Consider the following 26549-nt stretch of genomic DNA (forward strand, 5'->3'; position numbering starts at 1 on the left):
TATTCTGTTTGCCTTTTTCAGGTGGTTTTTCATGGGATGCTGTTTGCTTTTATTTATCTGGCATTGCAGAAACGTCAGATGATATCAGAAGGAAAGGGAGATCCTCTTTTCTCCAACAGAGTTTCAAATGTTTTATTATTTATTTCAATTGTGTCCTTTTTGGTACGTACCAAATAGAACTAGTACAGTCAGATTTGTAAATCTCTAAAGAATAAGTTTTCTGAAGCATACATACATTTGTTGAAAAGCATACATTGCTTTGAAAAGTCAAATCCTGATCCACAGGTATTTCCACAGTCAAATCCTGATCCACAGGCTTTTTGCACAGCCCTACCTATCTACTCACTAAAACATTTTTCCTTTCAGTGAACTGTAAGTGAAAATATTGTCACTCTTCTAGTTCATTGCAAAGGTTGGATCATACAAATAATATGGTAGATAATGCAGCTCTTACCTCCACTCTTGATTGCCTGTGTATTTGTGACAAAAAAGTTTTCAACAGTGTTCTCTGTGTCTTAGGGTGTGAATAAGTAATGGTGTTCATCAGTTGCAAAGGAGAATTTGAACCACAAAGCTAAGCATGTTGTGGTACTGTCTCACATCTTAGCAAACCAGCTACTGCTGGAGCATTCCAAAATAGTTTACCTCTTGTTTCATTTGTAAATGTTACATATAATTGCTGTTAAGACTGATTTTTATGTCTTTTAGAGCTACTCTATTTGGGCTAGTAGCTGTAAAAACAAGACAGAGTGCAATGAACTGCATCCTTCTGTCTCTGTGGTGCAGGTAATTACAGTTCTTTTCCCTCCAGTAAAAGAATCTGGTCTGTTCTTGCTGAGGCTTTTTTGAAGATTGTATTTAAAAATACTTTTGCTTTAGCCTGGAATGTCACGTATTCAGCTTCATACTCACGTCTGAAAGTGTAAAAGGGTTTAACTGCATTGCTCATTGTCTTTAAGCTCTGAAGTTGCACACTCATTATGCTTTTGATTAATTCTTATGTCCTTAGTGTAGGTTTTGTATGCAACTTTTGACTAATTGCATAGTAGTGGAAGAAAGCTGTAGGGAAGCAGAAGTGTTTGGGAGGTATTAGTGTAGGAGGCAACATATGGGACCCCATAGTCACTTTTAGGCAGACAAGAGGTGGGCCACAGGGGGTGATTTTTCTAGATTTAGATGTCCCTCTTATTGTCTCCCCTGCCCCACTACACCCCAGCCATCTGTTTCTGTTCTCTGTTTCCTTTTTTTCTTGTAGTAGTTTTTCTTGCTCCTTTGGGGGCCAGCATGTCTGACCTATGTGTGTGTGTTTAATCTGCTTATCATCCACAGTCACTTTTTTTTAAACTTTTTTTAAAAAAGATTCTAGCTTTCATCCTCATCAGGAACATTCCTGGGTATGTCCGGTCTGTGTATAGCTCCTTCTTTGCCTGGTTTGGCAAAATTTCTCTAGAGGTAAGTACAACAATCACTACAGTGAACTGAAGCTTAGAAATGGTTTTATTATCTGAGTTGTAGTATAACACATAAATAGAGCAAACATAAATTGGCTTATTTAATACCACGCTGTTGTGTTTGACCTCTTTTTACCATTGTGGGTTCATCTAAACTTTAAAATCAGAGCTGAAATAGCAACCTCCCAGTAACAAACTCATTTCTTACACTGTTTGGAGGGGCAGTTAGACTGATGAGAGGGGGTTTAGTGCCTGAAGTAAGATGTAGTGTGCATGCAGTTGGAAAATAAAAATTTAAGCCAGTTGAAGAATCAGCATGATTTCCAGTAACTAATATTAAGTATACTTAGAAGTGTGCTTGCCCTAGAAAGCTTTCTTGCATTAATAAACAAATATAACTTTACAAACAAAACCCTTCTTAGTGCAAAAGTCATCTTGTTTTATTGACTGTATGTTTTGAAAAAGTAGGAATTACCATGTTTTGCATTGTATTTTCTGCATAGCAATATTAAATGTTTAATTTTATTGTAATACCCAAATATATTTTTAAAAGGGAAAGGAACTTACAGGAGAAACTCACTGTAATACAATTTTTAGTATAATACAGTACATAATTTTGAATTATTTCTAAAGGATCACATTTTCACTGGTCTGATTCCTGGCAGACTTTCAGGGTGGTTTAAGGTGCTGATCAAAACAGGGACCTCTGCATTCATCAGCAGCTGAAGCATTATCTTTTATTAGTTTGTATTAGTTCAGTCCCTCACCAGAGACAGAGTGACTGAGCAGAGGTGTATTCCTCATCTCTTCTGCTGTAGTGTAAATGATGTAGCCCTGCCCTGGATTTGGTTAAGGGCCAAGCAGACCCCTTGTGCTGTGTCCTGTAACAGCCTGACTGACACCTTAGAGCAAAGGCATGGAAAAAGCTTCTCAGCCTCTGTAACTGAATCTGGCTAAATGGAAAATGTCAGATGTCTGACTTAAACAGAAGTGTCTGACTTAAACAGAAGTGTCTGACTTAAGCAGAAGTGCAGTGTGCCAGTTGATACAATAGTTATAATGGTATGGTTTAGTATAAGTAAACTATGTAAGTATTATTAAACACAGTCTTTTTTCTTTTAGCTCTTCATTTGCCAATACCACATTTGGCTGGCAGCAGACACAAAGGGGATCTTGGTGCTCATTCCTGGATATCCAATGTTTAATGTTCTCGTCAGCACTTTTATATTTGTGTGTGTGGCACATGAGATTTCTCAGATCACTAATGATCTAGCACAGATTGTGGTTCCTAAAGACAACTCGACTCTGCTGAAAAGATTGCTCTGCATAGCTGGATTTTTTTCTGGACTACTCCTCTTCTCCGTAGTGCAAGATCAGTCAAGGCATTAACTTGAAAAGATTCTCGGAAAGAAGACATTTAAATGAGACCTGTGGGAAGTGTATATAGTGCAAGTGTACATATTCTGAGTGGAAACAGCCTTCCCAAATAATCTGAGAAGCAAGAATGCACTGTACAGAATTGCATGTGAAAATGAGTCTTTTCTACTGGATCTATGTTTATGTTTACAAATCCGTTAAATCGTGACACGAAGAAGTGAAGTTGGGTGGTTTAGCAGCATCATGTGCATATCACAGCACTGCCTGTTCCTGGGCTCAGCTGAAGGAAGAGTGGATGTTCCAGGGAACTCATGCTGTGCTCATTCCCATCAGAGGACAAAGGGCAAACCTCTGCTCCTTCATTGACAGTCACCATTAGCTGATGTGAAACATGAAGTTTCTGGTAAACCAGGGCATTTTTCTGAACAAAATGGTATTTTTTTTTTGTTTAGAAAGTAGTATTTTGGGTGGAGATGGTATATGTTATATGAAACCCTTTATACATGGAAACAGTCATCACCAGTTCAGTGATTTAAGATTATACACACGTTTACACAATACATTGGGGTTTTTTTCTTTAAGAAATTTAAGGCATTTCAAGCAAGTATGGTGAAATCTGATGTGAATTTTTTTTATAAAGTTTTTTTTTAATTTGTTTGGGTTTTTTCATAAATTTTCCACTACTAAGTTTCACTATGTGCACTTCTCTGTACAGTCTCAGTGAATAAACAAATGAGAAAATTCCAGAGACTCAGTTCAAGATAGAGAATTTTTGGAAGACCTTCAGATGTTTCCAGTCAGATGAAATCCCATCATATCCACTCCAACAAATCTTAAGGAAACAGAAGAACAGGGGAATGGTGATCTTGTAAACCTCGATCTGAGTTTGTAAGTGACCTTACCTTGTACCTAGGTCTCATTAGGGAACTGGTGCCATATTCTATACAATAGTATTTTCATTAAAGGGATGAAGTCAGTCTGGTGGGATCACAAAGAGGAGGGACCGAGTGGTCATCGTGTTGCATGCAGATGGTTGAGTTTCAAAATTACAAATTACATAAGATTGGAGCTGTCTGGAGGAACCTTTTTACCCATCCTTTCTAGCAGTGCCCATGTTTCTTATTAACTCCTTCCTTTTGCATAAAAAGTAAAATTGAAAGTAACAGCCCTGTAGTGTGGCAGTGACAAGCTGCAGTTTATGTTCTGCTGACTTTGTGAAGTTATGATCATATCTTCCTGTTTGTGATTTTGGTTCAAGTGACAGTTTGACCTCTAGTTGCTTTCTTTTCATTTTATTCTACTGATTAATTATTAGTAGTCAAAGCCATGAGCACAATATTGTTTTCCGTGCATATTTGCAATTATGTATCATAAACAGAATGAATCCATTTCTACTGTATGTACATACTATCATGTACATGGTTTTGATCTTATACCAGTTAAAAAATTTAATTCAAACTTGCAACCACCAATGAGTGCAACAAAAAAATTAAGGAAAAAGTGGCGCTTTTGTTGTTGTTTTTTTCGTTTTTTTTTAATGGAGAACAGTTTCTTTTAAAGAATGAAGAGTCTTACTACATCTGCCAGATATTTTTAAGCTATAGGGAAGACACTCATCTCTTTGTTCTCTGTGTGCATTGCCTGCAGTATTTGGGAAATTCACCTCCTTGACCCAGGACATTGGAGTGGCAGAAAACAGTGGTATAGGGTCAACACTGTAGTGAGGGGCTGGGATGCATAACCTTCATCTATGCCAGTAATCAGAGTGATAGGGAACTGAGAGTTTGAGGGATAACTTTTGTTTTATTCTTCACAATATATTGTAGATATAATTTTATTTATCTGTTGTACAGACTTGGTTAAAAGATTTATTTTTAATGTTTGAAATAATGCACTTGTTTACTATTACTGTATGTGGGATAAATATATTTTCTTTTCAGGTTATGTAAAAATATGAAGTAATTTAAACATTAAATAAATGTGCTGTGGATGTTTATTTTTGTAATGGGAGAGGCATCAATTAAGTAAAAACTTTATTGCTTGTCTTTAGCTGGGCTAGAGTTCACTATTATGCCTACCTTAAATTACAAATTAGGATTGCAGTTTTTGCAAAGTGATATTTTGGACCCTATTACATCAAATCAAGAGGAGATACTAACTTGCATCACAAGTTATTTCAGATGCAATACAGGAGGAAAGAATCTTCATTTTTCAAAGTCTGATGAAGTTACAGGTCCGGTAGCTGAAAACACCCTTGGAGCTCAGGGGACTTGAGCAAACCTCCACAATGGAGGTGTTGAGTTTTCCCCCTTCCCCCCAGCTTACAAGTTAGGAACTCTGGAGATTTGTGTGGCTTAAAGAATTCAGCTTTTAATTTAGCTTCTTATGCCCCCCACTAAAGAAAAGAATGGTCTCCTTAAGCCAAGGATTCAGAGTGGTTGTTCCTATCCCCAAAGCTCCTTGTGTAACTGGGGAGATTATGTCTAGCATGGGCACCTGAACAAAGTGGTGTGAATACTCCCCATCCTTTCCAGTTACAACACCCATTTAGGCAGCTTCCCTCCCACCTCAGTTAAACAGAAACCCTGCACAAGAAGCTGCACTCCAGTTCTTGAAACACACCCTCCCAGATCACTGTCCATAATGTTAACAACTCACACAAAGCTGTTCAGGCATCATTATGTAAAATAAGCAGGCAGCAACATCACTACTTATGGTTTCCTATTTATTAGATTTTACATTGCATATATTTACAGGGACATCTGTAGTGCTTTCTATTTAATTTGGTTGCAACTGTGACTTAATACAATATCAGTTCATACTGTACATCTTAAAAGAGGCTGTAAATTTACTGGTTTGCTAATTCTTAAGCCATTAAGTGTCTTCAGACAGCTTTATAAACCTATGCTTCCATAGTAATTGTTTTATAAGTAAAAATAAATAACTGGTTATTAAACTTACATCAAATGAATGATGGTTTCAATCATAAAATACTTCAGGTGTGCTTAATACCCAGGTCACTTACATTACTAGATTCTTTTCAGGATAGGTAGAGCACCCACTGGTACAAAGTGATTCTTTATGCAAGTACATTACAGTTTAAGAAATTTCTTTAAATATATTAGCATTGTTACATAGTTGTACAAATAAGATGGGAGCAGCTCAATTGGTATTTAACTGATTGTCATGTCATCAAGTTATCAGAAATTGTTATGATTCAAACCCAATATTCTTTACAAAGTTTAGTTTTGCATTGCACTAAAAAAAGATTATTTAAAATCTATTCCATTCATTTCTGTTTCAAGGCACTGACAGCTCATACTCTTGAAAATAGAAGTAGAAACTAATAGAAACCAAATGCTGACTGTACTCAAATTTTTCACAGCTTGGGTAAATTTCTTAATTTACTATAAATTCTTAATTTTTTAATTTAATTTAATTTATAAATTTCTTAATTTACTATAAATCTCAATGTGCAGTTTTCCAATTCACTTTTCACAGATAACCACCTGGAAAGAAGTGGAGGGGTCTCTTTGGAGGCTGACAGACTGATGAAAGCTCCTCCTTGGTACCTTTTGGGTGTGAGGTAGATGTGATGGCAGCCACTTTGAAAAGGAGTGGGAATGCCTCTTTATTCCAACTGTTTTGTTTCAGACATGGCTTGATATTTCAAGTTGTATGACTGAAACTTGAGCTACTTCTCAGGGTATAAATCCACTGGCACTATTTCAAGATGCCTTTGATAAAATATTCTCTGGGTTGTGCTGGGCATGTAGGGCAGCCTCAGAAACTGATGTTTAAGGCTTGACAATAGACAAGTATGTACAGTGTACTGAGCACTGGTTATATGCCCTGCTGCAGTAGTTACATGTTGAACAAAATGTGCCCAAATAGCAGCTCGGGACTTGTTTTAACTCTGGCCAAGTGTTACTTTCAGCTCCAAGCCTATAAACACATCACTATGTTAATTTTTAAGCAAAAAAAAAATAAGGCTTTGCGTTTTGAAGGAACAGGGGCACAACTGTTATAAGAAAGGGGTGGGGGAGAAAAGCCCATAACTACTTTGGTTTTTCTGCAAACTTATTTGACAGTCCCTTTTAAGCCTCAGTCTTCTATTCCTAAATTAGTCAGAATTTCTCTTAGCAGAGATGTCATAAACATCAGCTTAGGAAATGGAGCCAGCATTCAGCAGCTGTAAAGCAGAGCTAGATTTCTGCTTAGAGTGCCATGTCCTGATGAACACAGGATTTCAGGGTCTCCAGCTGCAACAGCTCAGACTAGAGGTTCTTGTGGTTTCACCTCACAGCCTCATCCTGGTTTAAGGTGACACTTTCCTCTTTTTTTTTCTGTAATATTTTCTCTTTCAGAAGCTCTGAGTTATTTTGCGTTTGAGGATTTAAGGAAGCATCAAGAAAAATGTGAGTGAAATACGCAAAAAAGCGTCAGGAGATAAATTTTCACCATCTGCTGAAAAAGAAGGAAACCTCAGTTCAGGTCCTCTGAACAAAGCTCATGTTATTAAGCTTTCAGCTGCACAGACAAGTGCCTCTCAAAGTAACCACCTCCCAGGACAGCACATTTATTCAGCTCCTTGTTAGGGTGCTAAAAATAATCCTTGATTTTTTTGATAGCAATTTCTTCCACAAAGTTTCACTCCAAAAATAACAGAGAATGTGGAGGATATATATAAAAAACAAAAAACAACCAAACCAAACCAAAAAACATTGGGGCATCAGGAATACCACAAAAACTGAAGAGGTTTTTTTTTTTTTTTGAGAATTAAAAGTCCATGTATACCATAACAAAATTTATCATTGTTTATCTGCAGACTTGCATTTCTGCTACAGTACCTTGTAACAGTTTCTTCTAACATAACCAGGTAAATGAATGGACAGATTTTAAATGTTTTATTGCTCACAAGTTGTCAAATAGGGTACATATCTGATAAAAGAATAGAAACCTGCTTTTCAACAGGAATAATTTTAGGAGTTTTTTTGGTTTTTTGTTCAAAAAATAACTTTACTCATGACATTTTGATATTCTCTAAACAATTAATGCCTAATTAATCTTGATTACTGTTTCCGAAGCCTCATCATATTGCACAAGTTTTCATGCTTTTACTTTACTGCTTTTCATGTGCAAGGGTAAGGCAATTATTTCATCTCATTGAACAGAGTCTGAAACCCTTTGAACCTGATGCTTATCATGAAATTTAGATTTCCCTGTTAAAACTTTCAGGAGAAAGTCACAAGACAGAATAAAGTTTGATATTTATTAATACATATATTTGAAAGATTATTTTCTGAATGTAGCAAATATAAAAAGTTATCAGTGTTTACAAATTGTCAAAAATGTCCAAAGTACAAAAGGATACAGTACATTAGTTATATGGAAGTGACTGTAACTCTCTGGCACTGAATTCATCTTAATACTGAGGGCATGCACAATATACACCAGAAAAACTCATGCATCAGTCAGAACAAAGAAGGAAATTAGACAATGTGTTGCCTTCTCTGATTACAAATTCATTGCTTCTGTCAGTTTTCTTTCCTCAGGAATACCATTTACCTGCAAATAGATGAGAATTTATAGAATCCATCAGTGGCAGATGATGCTTTAACAATACTGAACTATCAATTGATAGCACCACACATAAATAGTATTTATTAGTCCTTTATCAACAGCCACACTGGAGAAACACAAGTGCAATCTGAACCAAAGACAACATAGACATAAAAAAGCTTTGCTTGCTTCCTTCTGGGGAGGGAGAGATCTGGGACCAGTTTATAACTGGGAATTTATATTTGGGATCAAGCTTCATAGGGAAACTGTGAAGTTCAAAGTGGGAAATGCAGTATGCCATGTACATGCACTAATTCAGTCTTCTGCATTCTAGGAATATCCTATAAACTTTTCCATTTAAACACTGTGAAGTGGTCCTCATGAACTTTGCCAACTGACAGACAGATAATTATAAAACTTACTATAACTTTTCATACTGAAGACCAGTAGCAATTTTCAGCAGTTTTATGTTTTATGTGACTTGTCACCTTTCCCACAATTCTTTCTCAGTTATGTTTTTATTTGATGAAATATTCAAGCATTATGTTATTTATTAAATCTGCATTTTTATATAAGGCTCAAAACCATTTATTATTGTGCAGTCAGATAGCTGCTGAAAAAGAGATGGTTATTAGATAAGGTCTGCTCTTCAAATTACTAAGCATGGTCACCTGAAGGTTTAAAATAGAACCAACTTCTTTTTCCTGGAATGCTAATAATCCTAAATATAGTATTGGGAATTTTCTATAGGAGAGGAAGAACAATGAATGCCTTAAGTTCTATAGGTTTTTTTGGCCATGAAGTGTGTTAGTTATGTAAATTTCTTATTTGAACAGATCAATCAAACTACTAAGTTTGCAGTGATACTATTGAAAAAAAAAAAGAGCACCTCAATTTTGGTTTAAATTGCAGCTTTCTAAAAATCTAGCCCTCTGACAACACAAAGCATAGATACTCTTTAGAAGATAAACTGCAAGAGGCACAGGCCATCATGTCACAAAAGTGCTTGCAGTGTCACTGAGTTGGAAAGGAAGGTGTCCCTGTAAACTATGAGAAGAGGAGGAGATGTCCCAAATACATTATTTTCTTCCCAAAATTCTGATAGCTTGTCACAGGCAGCAGTCTGTGATCAATATGAAAGAAGAGGTGAATTCCTCCAAACATACTACAGAAAAAAAACCATAGGATTTTTAAGATCTATTTTTAATGTCAGCTCTTCAGCACAACAGGCCAATGCATGCTAGCTTGGATTTCATACCTTTTCAAACACTTATCACTGCTGCCAACATGCAGTACTGCCAGGTTATTTTGCACCTCTTTCACTGCAAGACAGACTGGAATTCTCGTTACAAAACAGTCAGAAGAGCTGAACTCTATGGCATTTTTAGTCTGCCTTCTAAATGCCTGCAGTACTGGGTGTTAAGAGCTATGCTAAATGTCAATCAAAACCAGTGCTGAAGACTTTGGATTAAGGCTTTGGCTGCCAAGGGCATCTGCCATTTCCAGCATATAATAAAGAGCACAGAGAGCAAAGCTGGCAGAACTGCTGTCGGTTGGCTTTTTTAAATAAAAGTGTTTTTCATTTCCATATAAAAAACAATATATATTTTTTAAATGCAGAAGCATCTATTATATACTTGCCTCAAATCTTTGAAATGTTGTCATACGAAATTCTCCTTTAATCCCCGAAAGCAGTAATGAAGAAGAAGGATTTTGAATGAAAAGAAAGAGTTGCTTATGTGACTCCTAAGTTAAAACAAGTCTCCCTCTTGGAGCTGTAGTTCCCCTATTATGTTGAATATATAGATATTTTGCTTAAATATCTCTTTGAATACTCAAAAATTATACTTTGGCCTCTACAGTTTCTACAATTTATGACCCTTAATCCCTTTCACATGGTTCTGATTGTTGCTTTTTCTCAGACCCCACACACTAACCAGAGAACAATCAGCCTTAGCTGATGCTCTGATGGCACCATTCATGGCCTCAGTCAGTACATTTGGATTTGTGAAAAAGATGTAAAAGTGGTGACTAATTCATGGGAAGCCTGCAGCATGGACATGTGCCTCACCACAGATTCTCTAATATCAACTCTTTGTGTTTAGTGACAGCAATAAAGAGCTCTTTCTTCAGAGCTTAACTGGTATTGGTGGGAATCAGAAATTTGGATTTCCTGTCAAGTCTTAGAGAATGTGAACAGCGTAGCAGCAGTCAGGAATCAGGCTGTAGCTTCATGTTGTAACAAAAAATTATTTATATGAGGAGGCTTCTAACTCAGCTGTACCAGATTCAAGTCTCTCATGCTCATCCTAACGTAACATTTCAGCTGCTCGTTCAATCAATCCCATCCCAAAGTTTTCACTGATGTATCAAAAAAAAAAAAAAAAAAAAAAACCAGAAAAACCCAAACCAAAAATCTGGAATGACAATGCTGTAATACTTTACTATATCTGAAAATGGTTTCCACTGTCCACTGACTACATGTGTTTTGACTAGTGGTTGCTCCACACTGGTCACTTAATAGTTACAATATTTTCTCAGTACTGACCTGCACTCTGCTGCTGTGGAATCTGAGTCTGATGTGGCAGGTTCCTACAAAATATGATTTCATATCTTTAATGCTTCCATGCAAAGTCTGAGCTACATTATGCATGAAAGATCAGTATTTAAACTTTTTTTTTTTTTTTTGCTTATAAGCAATAATCCATTTTCACTATGAAAACAAAGTTGTCAAAAGGTTAGCCAAGTCATTGAAACAAAGAAAATAAGTGTTAAAGGGTGGTTCCTATTATTTCACTTGTCAAGTAGGTTCAAAGGCTCAGACTTGGTGAAACAGCAGAGGTAAAAAGAGTCACCACAGGCTTTTGATGTTATACAAAGTTTGGTTTACAAAAGTGATGAATACAGAAAAGGTGACACAATTTGTAACAATTATTGGCTGTGGAATGAATGAATGGTCAGGTACTTTTACACACGGGACCAGTTCACTTATGGAGGCAAAGTTGTATTTTTGAGTCCTGTCTATTTTAACAGCTAATTTATTTTTACAGAAAGAAATTAGGGGTTGGAATGTAGGTGAAGTAGATAAATACTCTATGAACAACTCAAGAAAGACTTTGGTACAGGCTCTAGCTCCTGCCATAAAAAACCTGAATAGAGAAGAAACTGTAAAAGACAGGGTAGAGCACTTCACAGCAGTTGTACAGTGGGTACAGCACCATTTATACAGCTGTTCTGGTGAATTTTGATTTGGGACAGGGAGAAGAAAATGTTCTTCTAGCACATATCTATGTTTTGAAGTGAATTCAGGCCAAGCCTGTGAAAATTAGGGCCAAGTTAGTGGTGGTGCTGGACCAGCCACACTGGGGCCACACAGGCCTCCCAGGTGAGGAGCTGCAAAAAACACCACCAGCCACTGCTGAGACCACTGCCTCACATCTGCTCATCTCCAGAGACCTCAAACAATCCTTTCTAGAAATTACTTCTTGCTATGGCACCACTGACCTGTCTGAATTAAAACATGCAAAGCACCAGATGGGTCTGTCTTGAAAGTTTCATCATATTACTGATAACTGAGCTTTAAGGAACAGAAATTAGTGTTTTCCTGGTTTCTGTCTTGGAGGGAGGATGGCAGCAATGGAAAAGGCTGAGAGCTCTGAGCGTTTTCATTGGCAATGGAATATGCTCATCTGTTCAATGTTAACATTCCAAACATAAACCCTGTGTGACAGGTACATGACTAACTACTACTTACAAAGTCTGGATTTTCTGGTGTGAAAATACCACTGACCTGGTGATAGTTTTATACCAGAACTCCAAAGAAATGGGTTAAGAGGCAGGGTGTCTAAAAGAGGACAATTTGAGTTGATTCCTCTGTCAAAAGTAATTTTTCTCCAACATATGCAGAAATGTAACTGTTCCACACAAAGCTTCTTGCCAGGTCTACAGACTGAAACCCAGACAGTTAATTTTGCACCAGGCGGCCTCTCTTTTTGCTTGAAATGCAAGCATCAGAGCAGCCCTGAACTACAGAGTCATTACTGATCCCTCCATAATAAACACATTTCAACTGACAAGCACTGGAATCCACGGTTAAATCATGCACCACAGTGTTTTAAGAAAAAAAAAATAATAAAATGCAATCTAAATACTTACTGCTGTGTTTGCATCAGCGGCATGCTGGTGTTATCATAGCTGTCTGTGTGTAGGGGAGGTACAATCTCACCAGTGACCGGGTGAAACACAGGGAGTGTTGACAGAGGCCATGCTATCTCTCTGTTTTTAGACATGTCACGAAGCTCTTTGGTTGATTTCTGTATAGCACTGTGGTGGACCAGCTGGATGCTGTTTCAAAAGGAAATAAAATTGTAAATACGTATTTTAGATGCTCCGTCAAAACGGGTGAACTTTAACAATTATTGCTTTTCTTAAAAATAAGGAGGACTTTGGTGCATGCTACAAACTCCATAATGCAGTGATTACAGTAAACTTTATATTGTTAATTTAATAAATATTGGATTTATTCAATTTTTAAGGCAGTAATTATTCGATTAGATTTTGCTGTCTGTATGTTTTTTTCATAAGATACAAGGATGTGCAAGTTATAGCTAATGTTCCTTTTATTTGCTGCAGTTAAAATAAAAGGTTTGGTTAACTTCTGATTCTCATGGCAGATTAATAAAAACTTCATAGATTAATTTTAAAACACTCCATAATACGGGCACTGGATACTTTCCAGGATATTTGTTCTTCTGTTTTTTGTTCACTGCCTTTAAGATACAGGCTAGGAAGCTGAATAACCAGCAGTTTAAATTATATATTTACATATTTATTCTAACAGCACTGTTTTATTTTGAACTGACAGTCATTAATTTCAAACCCTTTTTATTCTGGTCTCCTATCCTTGCCAAGACTGATTTAAAAGCAGCTTTCACATTTATGAATTAAACCATGGATTAGAGAGAATGAAAGAAGTTTATGACACACATGTATGAAGCATGACAAGCTACTGAGAATGAAAATTAAATGGCAAAAGAAAAATAACAGGAAAGAAGACACTTACTCTGGTGTTTGCATGTTTCTCTTTTCCCTAAAAACAAAACAAAATTTATGAATTAAATAATAGCATTGATAGTTGGAACATTAGATCTATCTGATGATGAAAATAGTACATGATGAGGAAATGCTGACAAGGTTCTTGCTAAACGCAACTTGGCAGCATTTGCAGGGGGGTTTATGCTGAGGCCTCGATGGACGCACATACAGAGATGGGATACTGATGACAGACACACAGACACACAGGCAGAGAAATGAAAATGCAAGTTAAAGAACAAGCTTCTGGCTAAAATAAATTCTGTGACAAAATGAAATTGTAATTCGTGTAAGAAATGGCAGAAATTAGGTTACTTGCTGCTTTCCTTTTATGTGTTTTTCTTTTTTAGTATGTCTAAATTCAGTTCATCTCCTCATCCAGACTTAGTTTATACAAGTTAGCATTTTAGAAATTACTTAATATTGTCCTGAACCAATGATACTTTATTAGTATTTTATTTGTTTGGGGCATTTTGGAGAGTTGTGCACATGTGGAGATTTTGTGGAGTTTTGTGTGTAGGTTGAGATTTTTAATCCTGACAGCTGCAACAACTGAAGGCCCTGTATGCATTCTCTTGGAAATTACTGTATGTGCTCAGATGAGAAATATTTCTCTATTTCAAGATGTCTTTTGGCCTGTTTTAAATGTTTTTAATGAACTGAATGGAATTCCCCTGACAAATAGCCTTCTATGCATTATAATCTTTGAAAAATCTACAATTACTTATTAGTGTGTTAAAGTACTCACACTCCTTCCCGTCGGCAGCACATGATATAGGCAAGGATTAGAAAAAGCACCAGTGCTATTGCCGAGGGCACTGCCAGTGTAATTAGGAAATCCGAGTAATAGTCTCTGCTTTTCAGTGTGTCAGAAGGTGGCTTGTATTCCCCACCATCAGGTAAAATCCCCTCTCCACGAATCACTTCCTGAAAGGTGGAAACCTGTTTTGTATTGTCAACCTGATACCCAAAAAAAAAAAGAAAAAAAAGAAGAAAAAAAAAAAGACAATTATTTAATAAAGGAACTGAACGGAAAACCAGGCAGTATTTAACAAACCATAAATTACAAAAGAATATGTATTACACATTGAACAAATTCTATACAATTTCATCCAATCACTATTTTTTAAAAAAGAAAACCTTACACCTTGTTGAAAGCTTCTGATCAGTGTGATAAGTAATTTTATATTATTACTTTATTTTGTGCCTACCAGCGATACTATGTTTTTTACAGATCGATTTTAAAGATACCTGACACAAACAGAATTTGACTAAAATTCAGTTAGCATTTTTATTGCAAATTATCTGATACTGATTTCTTTGTAATGAATTAATCCAGGTCTTACTGGTCTTCCTACATAACAATACTGCCCTCTCTTGTATGAAGGTGGTAGACAGGAAGAGAGGAGCACCTATGATTTTGTTCCTTCCTATCAAGCTTCACATCCAATGCTCAAAAAAGCAAGAGGCATGAACTTTGCTGCTGGGGACTGAGCAGCTCTACTGCAGAAAGCTCCCTGACATGAGATGTGCATTTAATAAATCAGAGCCAGAGTTCCAAGCTTTTTTTTTCTCCTAATACAATGCATCCTCCAAAAGGCTGCACTCCTGGTCCCTCTTTTTTTTTTTTTTTTTTTTTTTTTGCTACTAACTTTTGTCTTTTCTTGCTGCTAACTTTCATATTGCACTTGACTGATGACTTTTCAATTCTCTGCTTTCATGTTTTTGTTATCTTCAGTTGTATATTACTCCTAAATTTTATCAGTTTTGGTATTAAAACTTTCTCCACATCATTAATGAAAATAAATTACATTTGCCTGCAACCTTGACCTTTTGCCTGACACTGTTCATTGAGAAATCTTCCAGCTGATGGTAACTTATTTATGATATACACTTTAAGTCATAAAGTGGTGTATTAAAGCTTAAGAAATGGATGAACAGGTTTTCATGGAATGCCAGAAATAATGTTTTGTTGAGCCTCAAAGGCATACATAGATATAAGGGCAAGATAATTTGACAAAAATGAATCTATTTATTCTCCAGTCACTAATTTTGCAGTGTCTTTTACCTTACATACACTGAGTTCCACCTGGCTGCTTAGCTGTATCTCAAGCCCTAAGCATCACACTGAATATTGGTGCACTGACTGATGTGACTGACAGGAGCCCCCACACAGCATGAGAATACATTATGAGAAAGCAGTGTTAGAAGGACACATGCTCCTCTTTTCATAGTTTGGGACACAAGACTTAAACCACTCTCTGATTTAGGTACTAACTGCCCAAGTCACCTCATAAGAAGTGGGAAGAAGGGAATACAATGGTTGTATTTTCACTCACTCTATGCTGTGAGCAAAACTCCCACCCAGCCTGTGGATCCTGGGGGACTTCTTGCTGCTTGGCTGTCCCTGTGGGAAGCAGGCTGGGATCACAGAGAGGGAAGCTTGCCTGCTTTTCCCCTTTGATGCACCGGGTGACAACGTGCAGCAGCAATGCTGTGGACAACAGTGAACACCCCTGAGACTGTTTAAATTCTGTTACCATGGAGTGCAGCCAAAACAAGTGCTGAGTTCAAGAAGGTCTTGTTATAGGCTGCTGCAGAAAACTCCACTTCTCTGAGAGCTTCTTGCTGCTACACACCCCAGGGTGATCTCTGCTTTTCCCAAAACATCACAGCGATGCTGCTTCCTGATTAGTTTATGAGCCACTGTTACTATCAGTAACATTTTTTTCTGGAGCAGAACTGCTAATCATTCTGCATCAGCACTGCTTATTATGCTTACACTACTCCTACTCTGCTGCTCCTTTTGAAATTCACCCTGTTCTCTAAGGCTGTTTCTTCAGCATCTCAAGACCTTTCTGTATTCTTTCCCATTCTTCAGTACACCTGCAGATACTTGAAGTTTCATGGGGACTGCAAATTTAATTTAATAAGCAGATCCCATTGTTCAGCTTATAATTGAAGAGTGGCAAGGCATTTTCAATAATTCTGCTATGATTATGGTTATCCAGTCAGCTCTCTACTAGCTCCTAGCTACACTTAGACCATGTTCCTAGGCTTCCCAATGAGACAGTATCAAAACACCTTACCAAGAAGAAATAACACTGCTGCTACCCCTTTGCTGTTTCTTGTAGAAGAAGTCAAAGACTTGAAATAGTTTGTTCTTGACAAAGGCTGACTGCCTTCTACTACTTTTCTGGTGCTGCTAAGTATTCCTGTGTTTACAAGTACCTTTTGCTTTATCTCAACAGAAAGCCAGTAAAAATTAAATGATCTGAATATTCTTTTGAAAACAAGTATTTTCCAGCTTTCTAACAGCTTTCCTAATTTAGAGTGTATAGAAAGAAAGAGTTGGAAGTTACCTTATCAACTTTGTGTGTGAATGTTTTTCCTCATACTTAACACATGTTTTATACTGTGACAAAGACTTTCATATCTCCCATTCAGTTTCCTCTTGGATAATGTCTGAAGCACCTCAACAGTTTATTATTGTAACAATCTAAGTTTATTTTATGTACATTCACCATCTTTGTTCAAAAGATAGTACAACATCCCCTTCCAATACTTTATCATTTCTTGATTTTCCTTACCAGAATTAAATAAAAATAACCTTAGAAAGCCTCTTTAGGAATTACACACCTTCCATGGCAAATGGTCTAGTGTTCATTTATAATTTTTGTTATATTCACTGGAAGGATGTTCCCATTTATTTTGATTTCATTAGTCAACACTGTTTTCATTTCTTGTATTAATTCATTTTTAACATACAATACATTTTAGACAATTTTTAGAAAGATTTTTTAACAGCACAGAAATACTTCTTAACTGCTCAGTGCTGTAGACTCAACATTTGAGATAGCATATATAAGACACATGCACACTTACTAGGAAATCAAGGGTAACTAGTTCTATTAGCACACTAAAATACCAAACTACATCCACCTAAATAGTCCTCTCCTTATTTCTAGTTCTGTAAGCCCTAGAGTTCTCTGCCCATTTGCATAAATCACTGCTGTTGAAAATTAGCATTATGGTTTCACTGATGCTCAACTCTTAACAGAATTTAGCCAATGTAACAAAATCCTTTCACAACCATAAGAGTGGCTGCTAGATGGAGAGCAGTCTCAATGAGTCATGATAAAGTGGAATTTGTAAGAGTTGTCTGGCCAGGCTGGCAAAACTCTTAACTGGCATAAAACTCATGTCTGGCATAAAATATTGTATTCTGACAAACATAATTTTTACGCAATAATAAACAACTCACCAGAGAGATTTTACACCAGTCAATATGGAACTGAGTACGGAATTTTTTATCACAGGTTATTACAGGCTCCATTTCTTGGCTGCATCTCAGCTGATTTTGTGGGTTTTCCACTTCCCGCAAGCAGGAAGAGAATGGAACATCTGCCCCAACCATAACATACACACTGCAGAAAGAGATGAGTGTCCGACTGTCAGGATACCTCTCACAGAGCATAATAATGAAGCAACAATAATGTACTCTTCCAAACATTATTATTCTTCACAGTAACATTCAGCTGTGCTCTAAAGACTAACATTATTTTTTAAAATTATTTTTAAGAGTCTATTGTACGTAAGCATATGAACAGACTGAAATCCAAAGAATTTTTGTAGCTACTTAGTACAAGTATTCTGTTTTGCTGCAAAATGTAAATGTTTGCTTACCATCATTGTCAATTTATACAAAGTCACAGAGTTCCAAGTGTTGGTGCTTCATGTAAGTAAAACAGTGCTACTTTTGAAAATCGCATTAAAAACATAATTTTAGCTTGAGTCTTGCTCGGTGTATGTTTTTAAGAGTTTCTTCCCATGTTTCCAAATAAAATTCATGAGGACCAGTTATTTTTAAATCTGATACTAATATGAACCTGCTAAAGCCCTCAGCTTCTGCTAAAATATTCCATACTGTAGTTACACACTGCCAACAAAATTTGCAGAATACTGCGAGCTGAACGTAACCATAATACTTCATTTAGTATTGAAGTACATAAATCAGAGCTACTGTGTTAAGCATACTGTTCATTTTCATATCTAATTACGTAGGATGTTGCTGAAAATAATGTTCTGCTGCTCTAGAAAATAATGTATCAGCAGAACCTGAAACAGAAATTTGGTGCTGGTTGCCATATAGTATCTCAGGCATTATTTAAGTGTTTGAAATGTAGTCAAGAAACTCCAGATGCAGCAAAGGCCTTGAATCAACAATGTTTTCTGCACACATCTTGGATTTTGAACCTTCAGCTCTTTCTTAGATATTACTTGACCCTAAAATACCTACAAATAACAAGGTATCTCTTTTGTTGTTGTTGTTGGGTTTTTTGGGGTTTTTTGTTTGTTTTTTTTTCCAGGGAAAAGCACTATTGCCAACTAAATTTTGAAAAGATTGAATCCTTATCAATTTCCTAAATGAAGTATTAACTTTCACAACAGAATGTATGGCTACAAATCACAACTGGAGAAAAGGCATTCCTGCAGTTTACACTCAGTAACCTGAATTCCCCAGAAACCTCAGCTTATCCTTTTCAGATGAAAGTCCATGCTGCTCCTGAAGCACGTAACTAAATTGCACTATGAGTAAAGCTACAAATGATGACACCATTGCATGCTAAAAGCTCTTAGAAATCTAAGTGGTTTTGTAACCTGTGGTTTTGTAACCTATGGTTTATCACACCTTACTTCAGAATTTTAAGTTTTGTGAATTGGGTATTATTAAATACTTGAAAAGAATACCAAACTACTGTTCAGAACTATGAGTGGAATTATGAAATAAATGTATTTACTACCAACTGTGTTTTAATTAATGGAATTTATTAGTATTCCTTATATTATAAAAATGCATGTTGAAATGGTATCTAACATGATAAACCTATGGTATAATGGGGCTCGGAACATCAGTAAACTTTTCATATCAAATTCCAAAATATAAACCTATAATTGCAAGATTTCTAGAAAACTTGAAAAACTATTAAGCTTTTCAGTAAGAAAGGAAAAAAAAAAAAAGTAAAGCAAAAACTGACACACATGCTTACCCCTCTTTCATGTCATTAATAGGAAGGGGGACTCTCCCTCCCCTGTCGAGGGCTGAAGTAATGTTTATGGCATTCAAGCGTTCTGGCTGCCACACGTTTTTCACTGCTCCAAGAAAGTCACCAAGAACTTCACTTGCTAACATTTCTTCTACATTCATATTCCTTATGAAGAACTCCGCTTGATATGGTAAAGGAAAATCTAATTGTGATGAAAAAGGAACAGTTCTGCCTTAAACAAAGGCTTAGTAACAAAGAATTAGAAGTAATGATTAATGTGGTACCGCTTTAAGATCGATACAACTTTCCAAAAATCTTGACTTTGAACTAGCTTATTTTGAACCTAATGTGATTATGATTAATTAGTACCATTAGCTGCTACTTAAGCTGAAAACCACTGGCTATTTATAAAACAGCTGGGAGATAGGGAGCGGAGTAGAGGAAGAGTCTCAGCTGGTAAATCTTGGTTAAACAGATAGAATTCCATCCATGCGAATTTGGGAGTCAAAACTCAGCTGCAGCAACAATGGATTCCAAACTGCAATACTCCAGATTGTAAATATGATTAAAAGAACTACTTTTATAGACACAAATGTCCAATTATGCCATAATCTGGGAAACAGACTTTGTTTATGAATGAGGAATCACAGTCCTACCTGACAGAAGTTATCTGGATGTAAATAACAAATGGAATCAACACAAGAGCCTGTAAGATAGTTTCCTTATCTAGTTCAAAACACAACAAGCTCTTTTTTTTGTACATACCTTCTGCTGACATGATATTAATGATCAAATTGTGTCTTGCTGTCTCAAAGGTACGCCTGTTATATGCAGTGATCTAGAGTGAAAAAGATGATTTCAAGAACAACAAAGCAAATATGAAAATCAAAATATGAAAACACACTGATAATTTAAAAACAATTATCACCTCCTAAATGCTTTGCCTTCTTATTTTGAAGCACATGAACATCCATTCATTAGTATACATTTTCAAAGGTAAGGTCAAGTTAACTGATGCAGTCCCTTCAAGTCAGGAAAACTGGAATTTTCTGAACCAGTCAATAGCCAAACCCAATTATCCAAGGGATATACGAGATAATGATCTATTTTGGTCAAGATAAAAGTGTTCTGCCATACACATATATTATTTCTTTTCTGCTGTGTCAAAGAACAACCATAAGTAAATGTCAGTTTCTCCATTTCTCTGTCCACCCTGCAGCTCCCCTCCATCAGTACTCTAAGATCTACATTCATTGATAGCCCCTGGGAACTAAACACAATGGATGACACTCAAAGGAAAGAGTGCCAGGGTCCCAGCAATGCTAATCTTTGGGACTGGGTTTTAGTTTTACCTCCAGCCCCAGTGAAGTCATACTCCATGAATGGATTTACAAACATTGTTCAAACACAAGTAGTTTTTTAAAAAAATTCTGGAATCTATAACTGGCAGGGAACTGAATGTAGTTAAGTAGATGCAACATTCATGACTCTCATTTTGGAAATTCACACCTTCAAATTACATGAGGATGCCAATCTTGCAGTTTCAATGTAATGCCTGAAATGCTTGCAAATGGTTACTCCTCAGTACTGTACTCCGAAATTGTGCTATTATTAACTGCTTGTTCATAAGAAATACAGAATAAGGCTGGATATCTGTATTATTATGTATTATTTTCTCTACTTATTTTTTTAATCCCTGAAAAATGGTAAGTCTGTCATGAAACAAAGTGAAAAAGACTTTCTTTCTAATCTTAGACTTCAGTATTTCTGGGACAAAGAAGAGGCAGATGAGCAGTTAATAGTGACAGAACTGTGGTACTTCTCAGCAACCAGAACGATAAAGTATTGTGACATTAATAATTAAAGAAACAAATGTAATACATGTATAATTTATGTATTCATAATCTACTAAATTAAATGCCTCTTAGAAAGACAAAGGGCAAGAATCAAAAGGTACTTATCTAGGAATATTAACTGGTTATTGTTATTTACTAGTTATACCTTAAAAGTAAAACATAAAATGTCATACAGCTTGGCATTCTCTCAAAAGAGGATATAATGGTACCTAAGAGAAAATGTTAATGTCGTAAGTCCCTGTCTTAAAATTATTGTAATTAACTTTTTTTTAAAAGGAGGCAGTTCTTATTGAGAGTTCTGAATCTCAGACTAAACCAAAATACATCTTCTATAATATTTTAAGGAAAATACCTCAATGATGGTTGGTTTGCCCACATTTTCTACAGTTGGTGAACCATACAGCACTCCATCACTGTATGGTGTCCTTTGTATATAGCGCAGCCATCCAGGTCTGTCAGGGTAACCCATTAAATTGGTATTAAATGTTATAGGATCATTACTTATTTCACCTAGATAAGAAAAATCACATTAGAATATTTGCAAGAACACACTACATACTTTTATGTTTCCACTACAAAGTCTCAGTCTGACTTCCAATTATATTTTCTAAACCTTTCCAAAAAGAAAAAGAAAAAAAATTGCAAACCTTTACCATCTGTGAACTCTTACTGAGAACTTGTAAGTATGAAGAAATTTATATTTTAAAAGTGCAACCAACTGCAGAGATCAATGTACTTGTACTTCCTAGACTGTTGGCTGAGTGCTCATGCTCATTAACTCATAGGTTTGAATTTTAAGGCTCAGTTCCACCTAGAACTGAAGCATGTAACCTCCTTACTGACAAAAGCACGTATGTCTGTCCTTTAATTCCCAAAAAAAGGGCAATTACTTATTTTTTTTTAATGATGGCTCCAGAGACCTAATGTCTGTGGGAGAGTTCATTTGTAAAGAGTGGCTTTGTAATCAATGCCTAAAAGCTTCTGTTAGCATCAGGATATACACACAGACAGATCTTCAGCACCAAGAGCCTGGCAGTAGTTTTTCTTTAGAGAACAAATCCATACAAAAAAGCACTAGATATTCCTGCAAAATGTATCCACTGATGGCTACTGAATACAATCAATGGTCCAGATGCAATCTCTAGAAGCCTCTAAAGACACTCAACAGTTCTAATGGTTTTTATTGATACACTTAAAATAGACATATTGGACTCCTGTTTATTTTAAGCACTACCAGATCCTCACCACTGTGGTGTGAGCAACTTACAGGTGAGGCACAGAACTTGGGCAAACCCATTCTGAGCCTGCACAGACAGCTCTGCACTGTGGTTCCCCTCTGAAACAGCCACAGCAGCAGCTGCAGGACAAGTGACAAGCCAAGGGAACAGGTAGGTGGCACAGAAGGCAGAAACTGAGCCCAGGGAAATAAGAATGTCTGTCATCTCCTCCAGAGAGGCACAGAGACCAAGACATGTTGCCAAAGGCCAAGTAGTTTACAGGTACACATTTACACCTCTGGCTGGGTAAAAGGGACCAGAACCACAGCAAACCAGCAGCAGACTGTAACACATCTGTCCTCACAATTCTCCCAGGACTTCTCAGAAATCTCATCTATTGCATTCATAGCAAAATTCCCAGCATCACAAATGATTTGGAGAAAATTCTGAAAGCCACCTCTGACCCATTCTGGTTTGTCCCTCATCAAGGTGGACACTAACGATCCATCACAGCAGACAAAAATAAATGGACCATAGCAACATCTGGCCTTATGGTGAATTTCTGGCATGATCACAAATTGCCTATGGGTACAGCAATTTCAGCAGTACCTGAAATCAGACTCATACGTGTCAACACCTGAATGCTGAGAAAGGCTGGGGCTGTAAGGGTTCAAGAGAATCCATCATGGACCTGTTGGAGCAAGTCCAGAGGAGGGCCACAAAAAGCATCAGAGGGTTGGAGCACCTCTCCAGTGAAGACACTGATATAGCCGGGGTTGTTTAACCTGGAGAAGGCTCTGGGACACCTTATAGCAGCCTTGCAGTATCTGAAGGGGCCTACAGGAAAGCTGGAGAGGGACTGTTTACAAGGGCATGGAGTGATAGGATGAGAAGCAACAGTCTTAAATTAGAGGAGAGCAGATCTAGGTTGAACATTAGGAATTTCTTTACTATGAGGGCAATGAAATACTGAACAGGTTGCCACGAGAGGTGATGCAGACTCCATCCCTGGAGACATTCAAGGTAAGGCTTGATGGGGCCTTACCTAGTTAAAGATGTCCCTCTTTACTGCAAGGGTGGATGGACTAAAGGACCATTAAAGATCCCTAATGGACCCAAACCATTCTATGATTCCATGATTAGTAAAATTTCCAGGTTCTTTCCAACTAGATGCCAAAACTGAGAGAAAAGTGGGACAGAGATTAACTTCACACTACACACTCTTCACATGACATGAAGACTCAGGTATACATGTCAGAAAAAACATCCATTATTCACAGAGAGGAAATTTCCAAAACATTTGGTTATGCTGATGACAAAATTTAACCAATGCTAACAGAAGCTTATTTTTTCTTTAAAGTGAGTTTTGAAAATAGTACTCTCCAAATAATCAAAAGCTTATAAATGAAATAGGTTTGGATTATGTGTGTATTGTAAAGGACATTTGTTTTAAAATGAGCATCATTATGTAGTCTCATATTTGATTTAAAGTTCAATTTTGTTTCCAGTTTATTTCATGTAGCTTCATATAACTTCATAGGCTTCATATAGCCTGATGCATACTGTGTCCAAAATCATAATCAGATAAATGGTGCTTCTGACACGCATTATTAATTTCCACAATTTCATATTTAATGCAAAAGTGAAGAAAGGGTTTATTTCCTAATGTCACATATATGTGTTGTTATGCCTTCCCAAATTATTAAGGACATCTTCCACAATATACAGTTATACGCTGCATCCTTTTGTAAATGATGATCACAAAACAGAACATTTTAAACTGATAGGACCACAGATTTCATTGCATTTGAAGATATTTCAACAGAAACTAAAAATTGTCCTTTGTATGTTATATGCTGAACCATAAGGTACACTAAATAAACTTGAATATTCTAAAACCATTTTTAAATAAATTTTTACATAATATGGAAGATCTTAGTATCCCATACCAGGCTTTGGATATGGAGGAAATTCCCCCTTAAAGTACTCTCTCTCCAAAACATGAACAAAAAGAACTCCAGCAGAAGGGTAAACATTCCGATCAGAGTGCACCTTAGACAGAATCGTGTACACTGAAAAGCAGAAGGAAAGATAAGAGACAGAAAAAAAGCAAAAAATGAGACATGCTCTAGATAACACAGCATGCATTTCAACAGAAATGTGGGCATCTGGGAGAAGGAAAGCAACAAATATTAGATACCTGTTAATAAGTTTTTTTAAAAGGTTGCACAGATGTAAGAACAGAATGCAGAGCAAACCCTCTCTTTGCCCAACAGGACCCCTTTCAATATTGGAATAAACAAAACCAGCTACCTTAGGATTTCAGAAGCTGCACTAGCTCATTATTTTTATTGCAATAAAAAACAAAGCAAAACAAAAAAATATGACGGAGGCTATTTTAATTTTATAGTTGCTTTATTTGTACTATTACATGAATAATACATTAAATGAATTATACAGTTGTGATTCTTGATATTTTGCAACAAAATAAGGAACATGAAAAAAACAGAGGAACCTTACCAATCTTATTCCTCACTGAATGGAAACGGTAGATTTTTCAGTTCTTGTGCAGAAAAGGACAAAGCAATTCACTTCAGCTGAGGATTTCTGAAAGTTCTTAAGGCGTGACTTTCTCAGACCAAGTTCTGATAACATACATCTAAAAAATGTTATTACAGAGCTCATTATTGAAGATGTGCTTGTATTGAAGGATAAAAAGGAAGGCCTGTTAAATGTCACTGATTCCAAACAACAAAAAAATGAAGCTATATTGTACAGGACTCAGAATTAAAAACCTAAAGGAAAATTAATTCAAAACATCCAGCATATGCAAATGCAATATGCTATTTTTTTAAAAAAATTACAAATTTATATTACAAAAGCATATCTTACTTAGGCATAGCACAGCTGACACAGTACTATATACTTATTTTGATGATCTTTTTGATACATTAAATAGTTAAGAAAACGCTTTATCAACAGTTTTAAAAATTCAGTACGAAGAATACCAAACTAATAAATGTTTCTCATGTTTTTTTAAGAGGACACACTGTGGATCATGTCACTATTCAGTTTTAAGTCTATGCCCTGAAAGAATCAATCACTGATGATAATTTTTGCCAGTAAGATGAGGATTACACATGTGTAAATAAAGGTAAATCACAGATACAGTGACACACAGATACCTGCCTTGCTTGCTAAACTGAAATAAATTTAATTGGAAGTCACATCTGTACAAAGATTCTACGCCAAACACCAGGGAAATTTACCACAGGGGTAGTTCCATAGGGAAAAGTAACTCTGGAAGAGATTCCAAAGTTGTCATAACAAACTCATAGGAACAAACTCATACCTTCTGGAACATAAAAGAGATTATTTCAGTACCTGGATCAGTGGGCAAGATACATTTGAAATGTGTATCAGGCTCACGTAATTTTCTAATTCTGGTATAATTTTCCAGCTTTATCATTATATCAGCCTTACTTGAGATCTGCTGAAAAAGCCACTGCTAATTACCCATTAATCACAGACATTCCACCCCTCTCACCACGTAATCCATGTGGAATCTCTCACCTAATTTTAGATGACTATAGAAACAACATCCACAACTGAGTTAGTCAGGCTCCTTTTATAGTCAGTGAAGAAGAACGAGGCTCTTCTAAGGGTTGATTAATGTGATTTCTCCAGTAAAATGAGATGAATCATGTCCTAGATTCCTGACTACTCTGACTAGCTCTCCACTGACTGCAGAGGCAGCTGAGAGGAGATGCAGACATCTGTAATGTAGACCTCTACATTTAGTTACAGACTTCCCACTCTTCAAGCTAGAATTAAGTGTCAAGCTCTGGAAATTTATCAGATTCAACAGCACTTGCTTTTTCCCATTTTTGGAAAGTATTTTTAAGACAATACTGAAGAGATTATCTTTCTAATAATTTAACTAATAAT

The 26549-nt window shown here is 36.4% G+C and overlaps 2 protein-coding genes across 2 annotated transcripts in view; one reads left to right on the top strand and one right to left on the bottom strand.

Moving 5' to 3' along the window:
- The window catches only part of CASD1 (CAS1 domain containing 1), a 30228-nt gene extending 25404 nt beyond the window's left edge, over positions 1–4824 (top strand). The window contains exons 15-18 of the mRNA XM_071735252.1: positions 22–162; positions 709–786; positions 1360–1452; positions 2574–4824. Coding sequence (XP_071591353.1) covers positions 22–162; positions 709–786; positions 1360–1452; positions 2574–2840 — 579 coding nt within the window. The 3' untranslated portion in view covers positions 2841–4824. The remainder of the gene's footprint in view (positions 1–21; positions 163–708; positions 787–1359; positions 1453–2573) is intronic.
- A 2993-nt stretch (positions 4825–7817) lies between these two features.
- The window catches only part of SGCE (sarcoglycan epsilon), a 30739-nt gene continuing 12007 nt past the window's right edge, over positions 7818–26549 (bottom strand). Inside the window, 11 exon segments of the mRNA XM_071735253.1 lie at positions 7818–8396; positions 10032–10066; positions 10939–10982; positions 12546–12734; positions 13453–13479; positions 14230–14441; positions 17746–17908; positions 19532–19730; positions 20294–20366; positions 21737–21894; positions 24551–24673. Of these exon segments, the coding sequence (XP_071591354.1) occupies positions 8346–8396; positions 10032–10066; positions 10939–10982; positions 12546–12734; positions 13453–13479; positions 14230–14441; positions 17746–17908; positions 19532–19730; positions 20294–20366; positions 21737–21894; positions 24551–24673 (1274 nt within the window). The 3' untranslated portion in view covers positions 7818–8345.

This window comes from Heliangelus exortis, chromosome 2, assembly GCF_036169615.1.
Source record: "Heliangelus exortis chromosome 2, bHelExo1.hap1, whole genome shotgun sequence".
NCBI lineage: Eukaryota > Metazoa > Chordata > Aves > Apodiformes > Trochilidae > Heliangelus > Heliangelus exortis.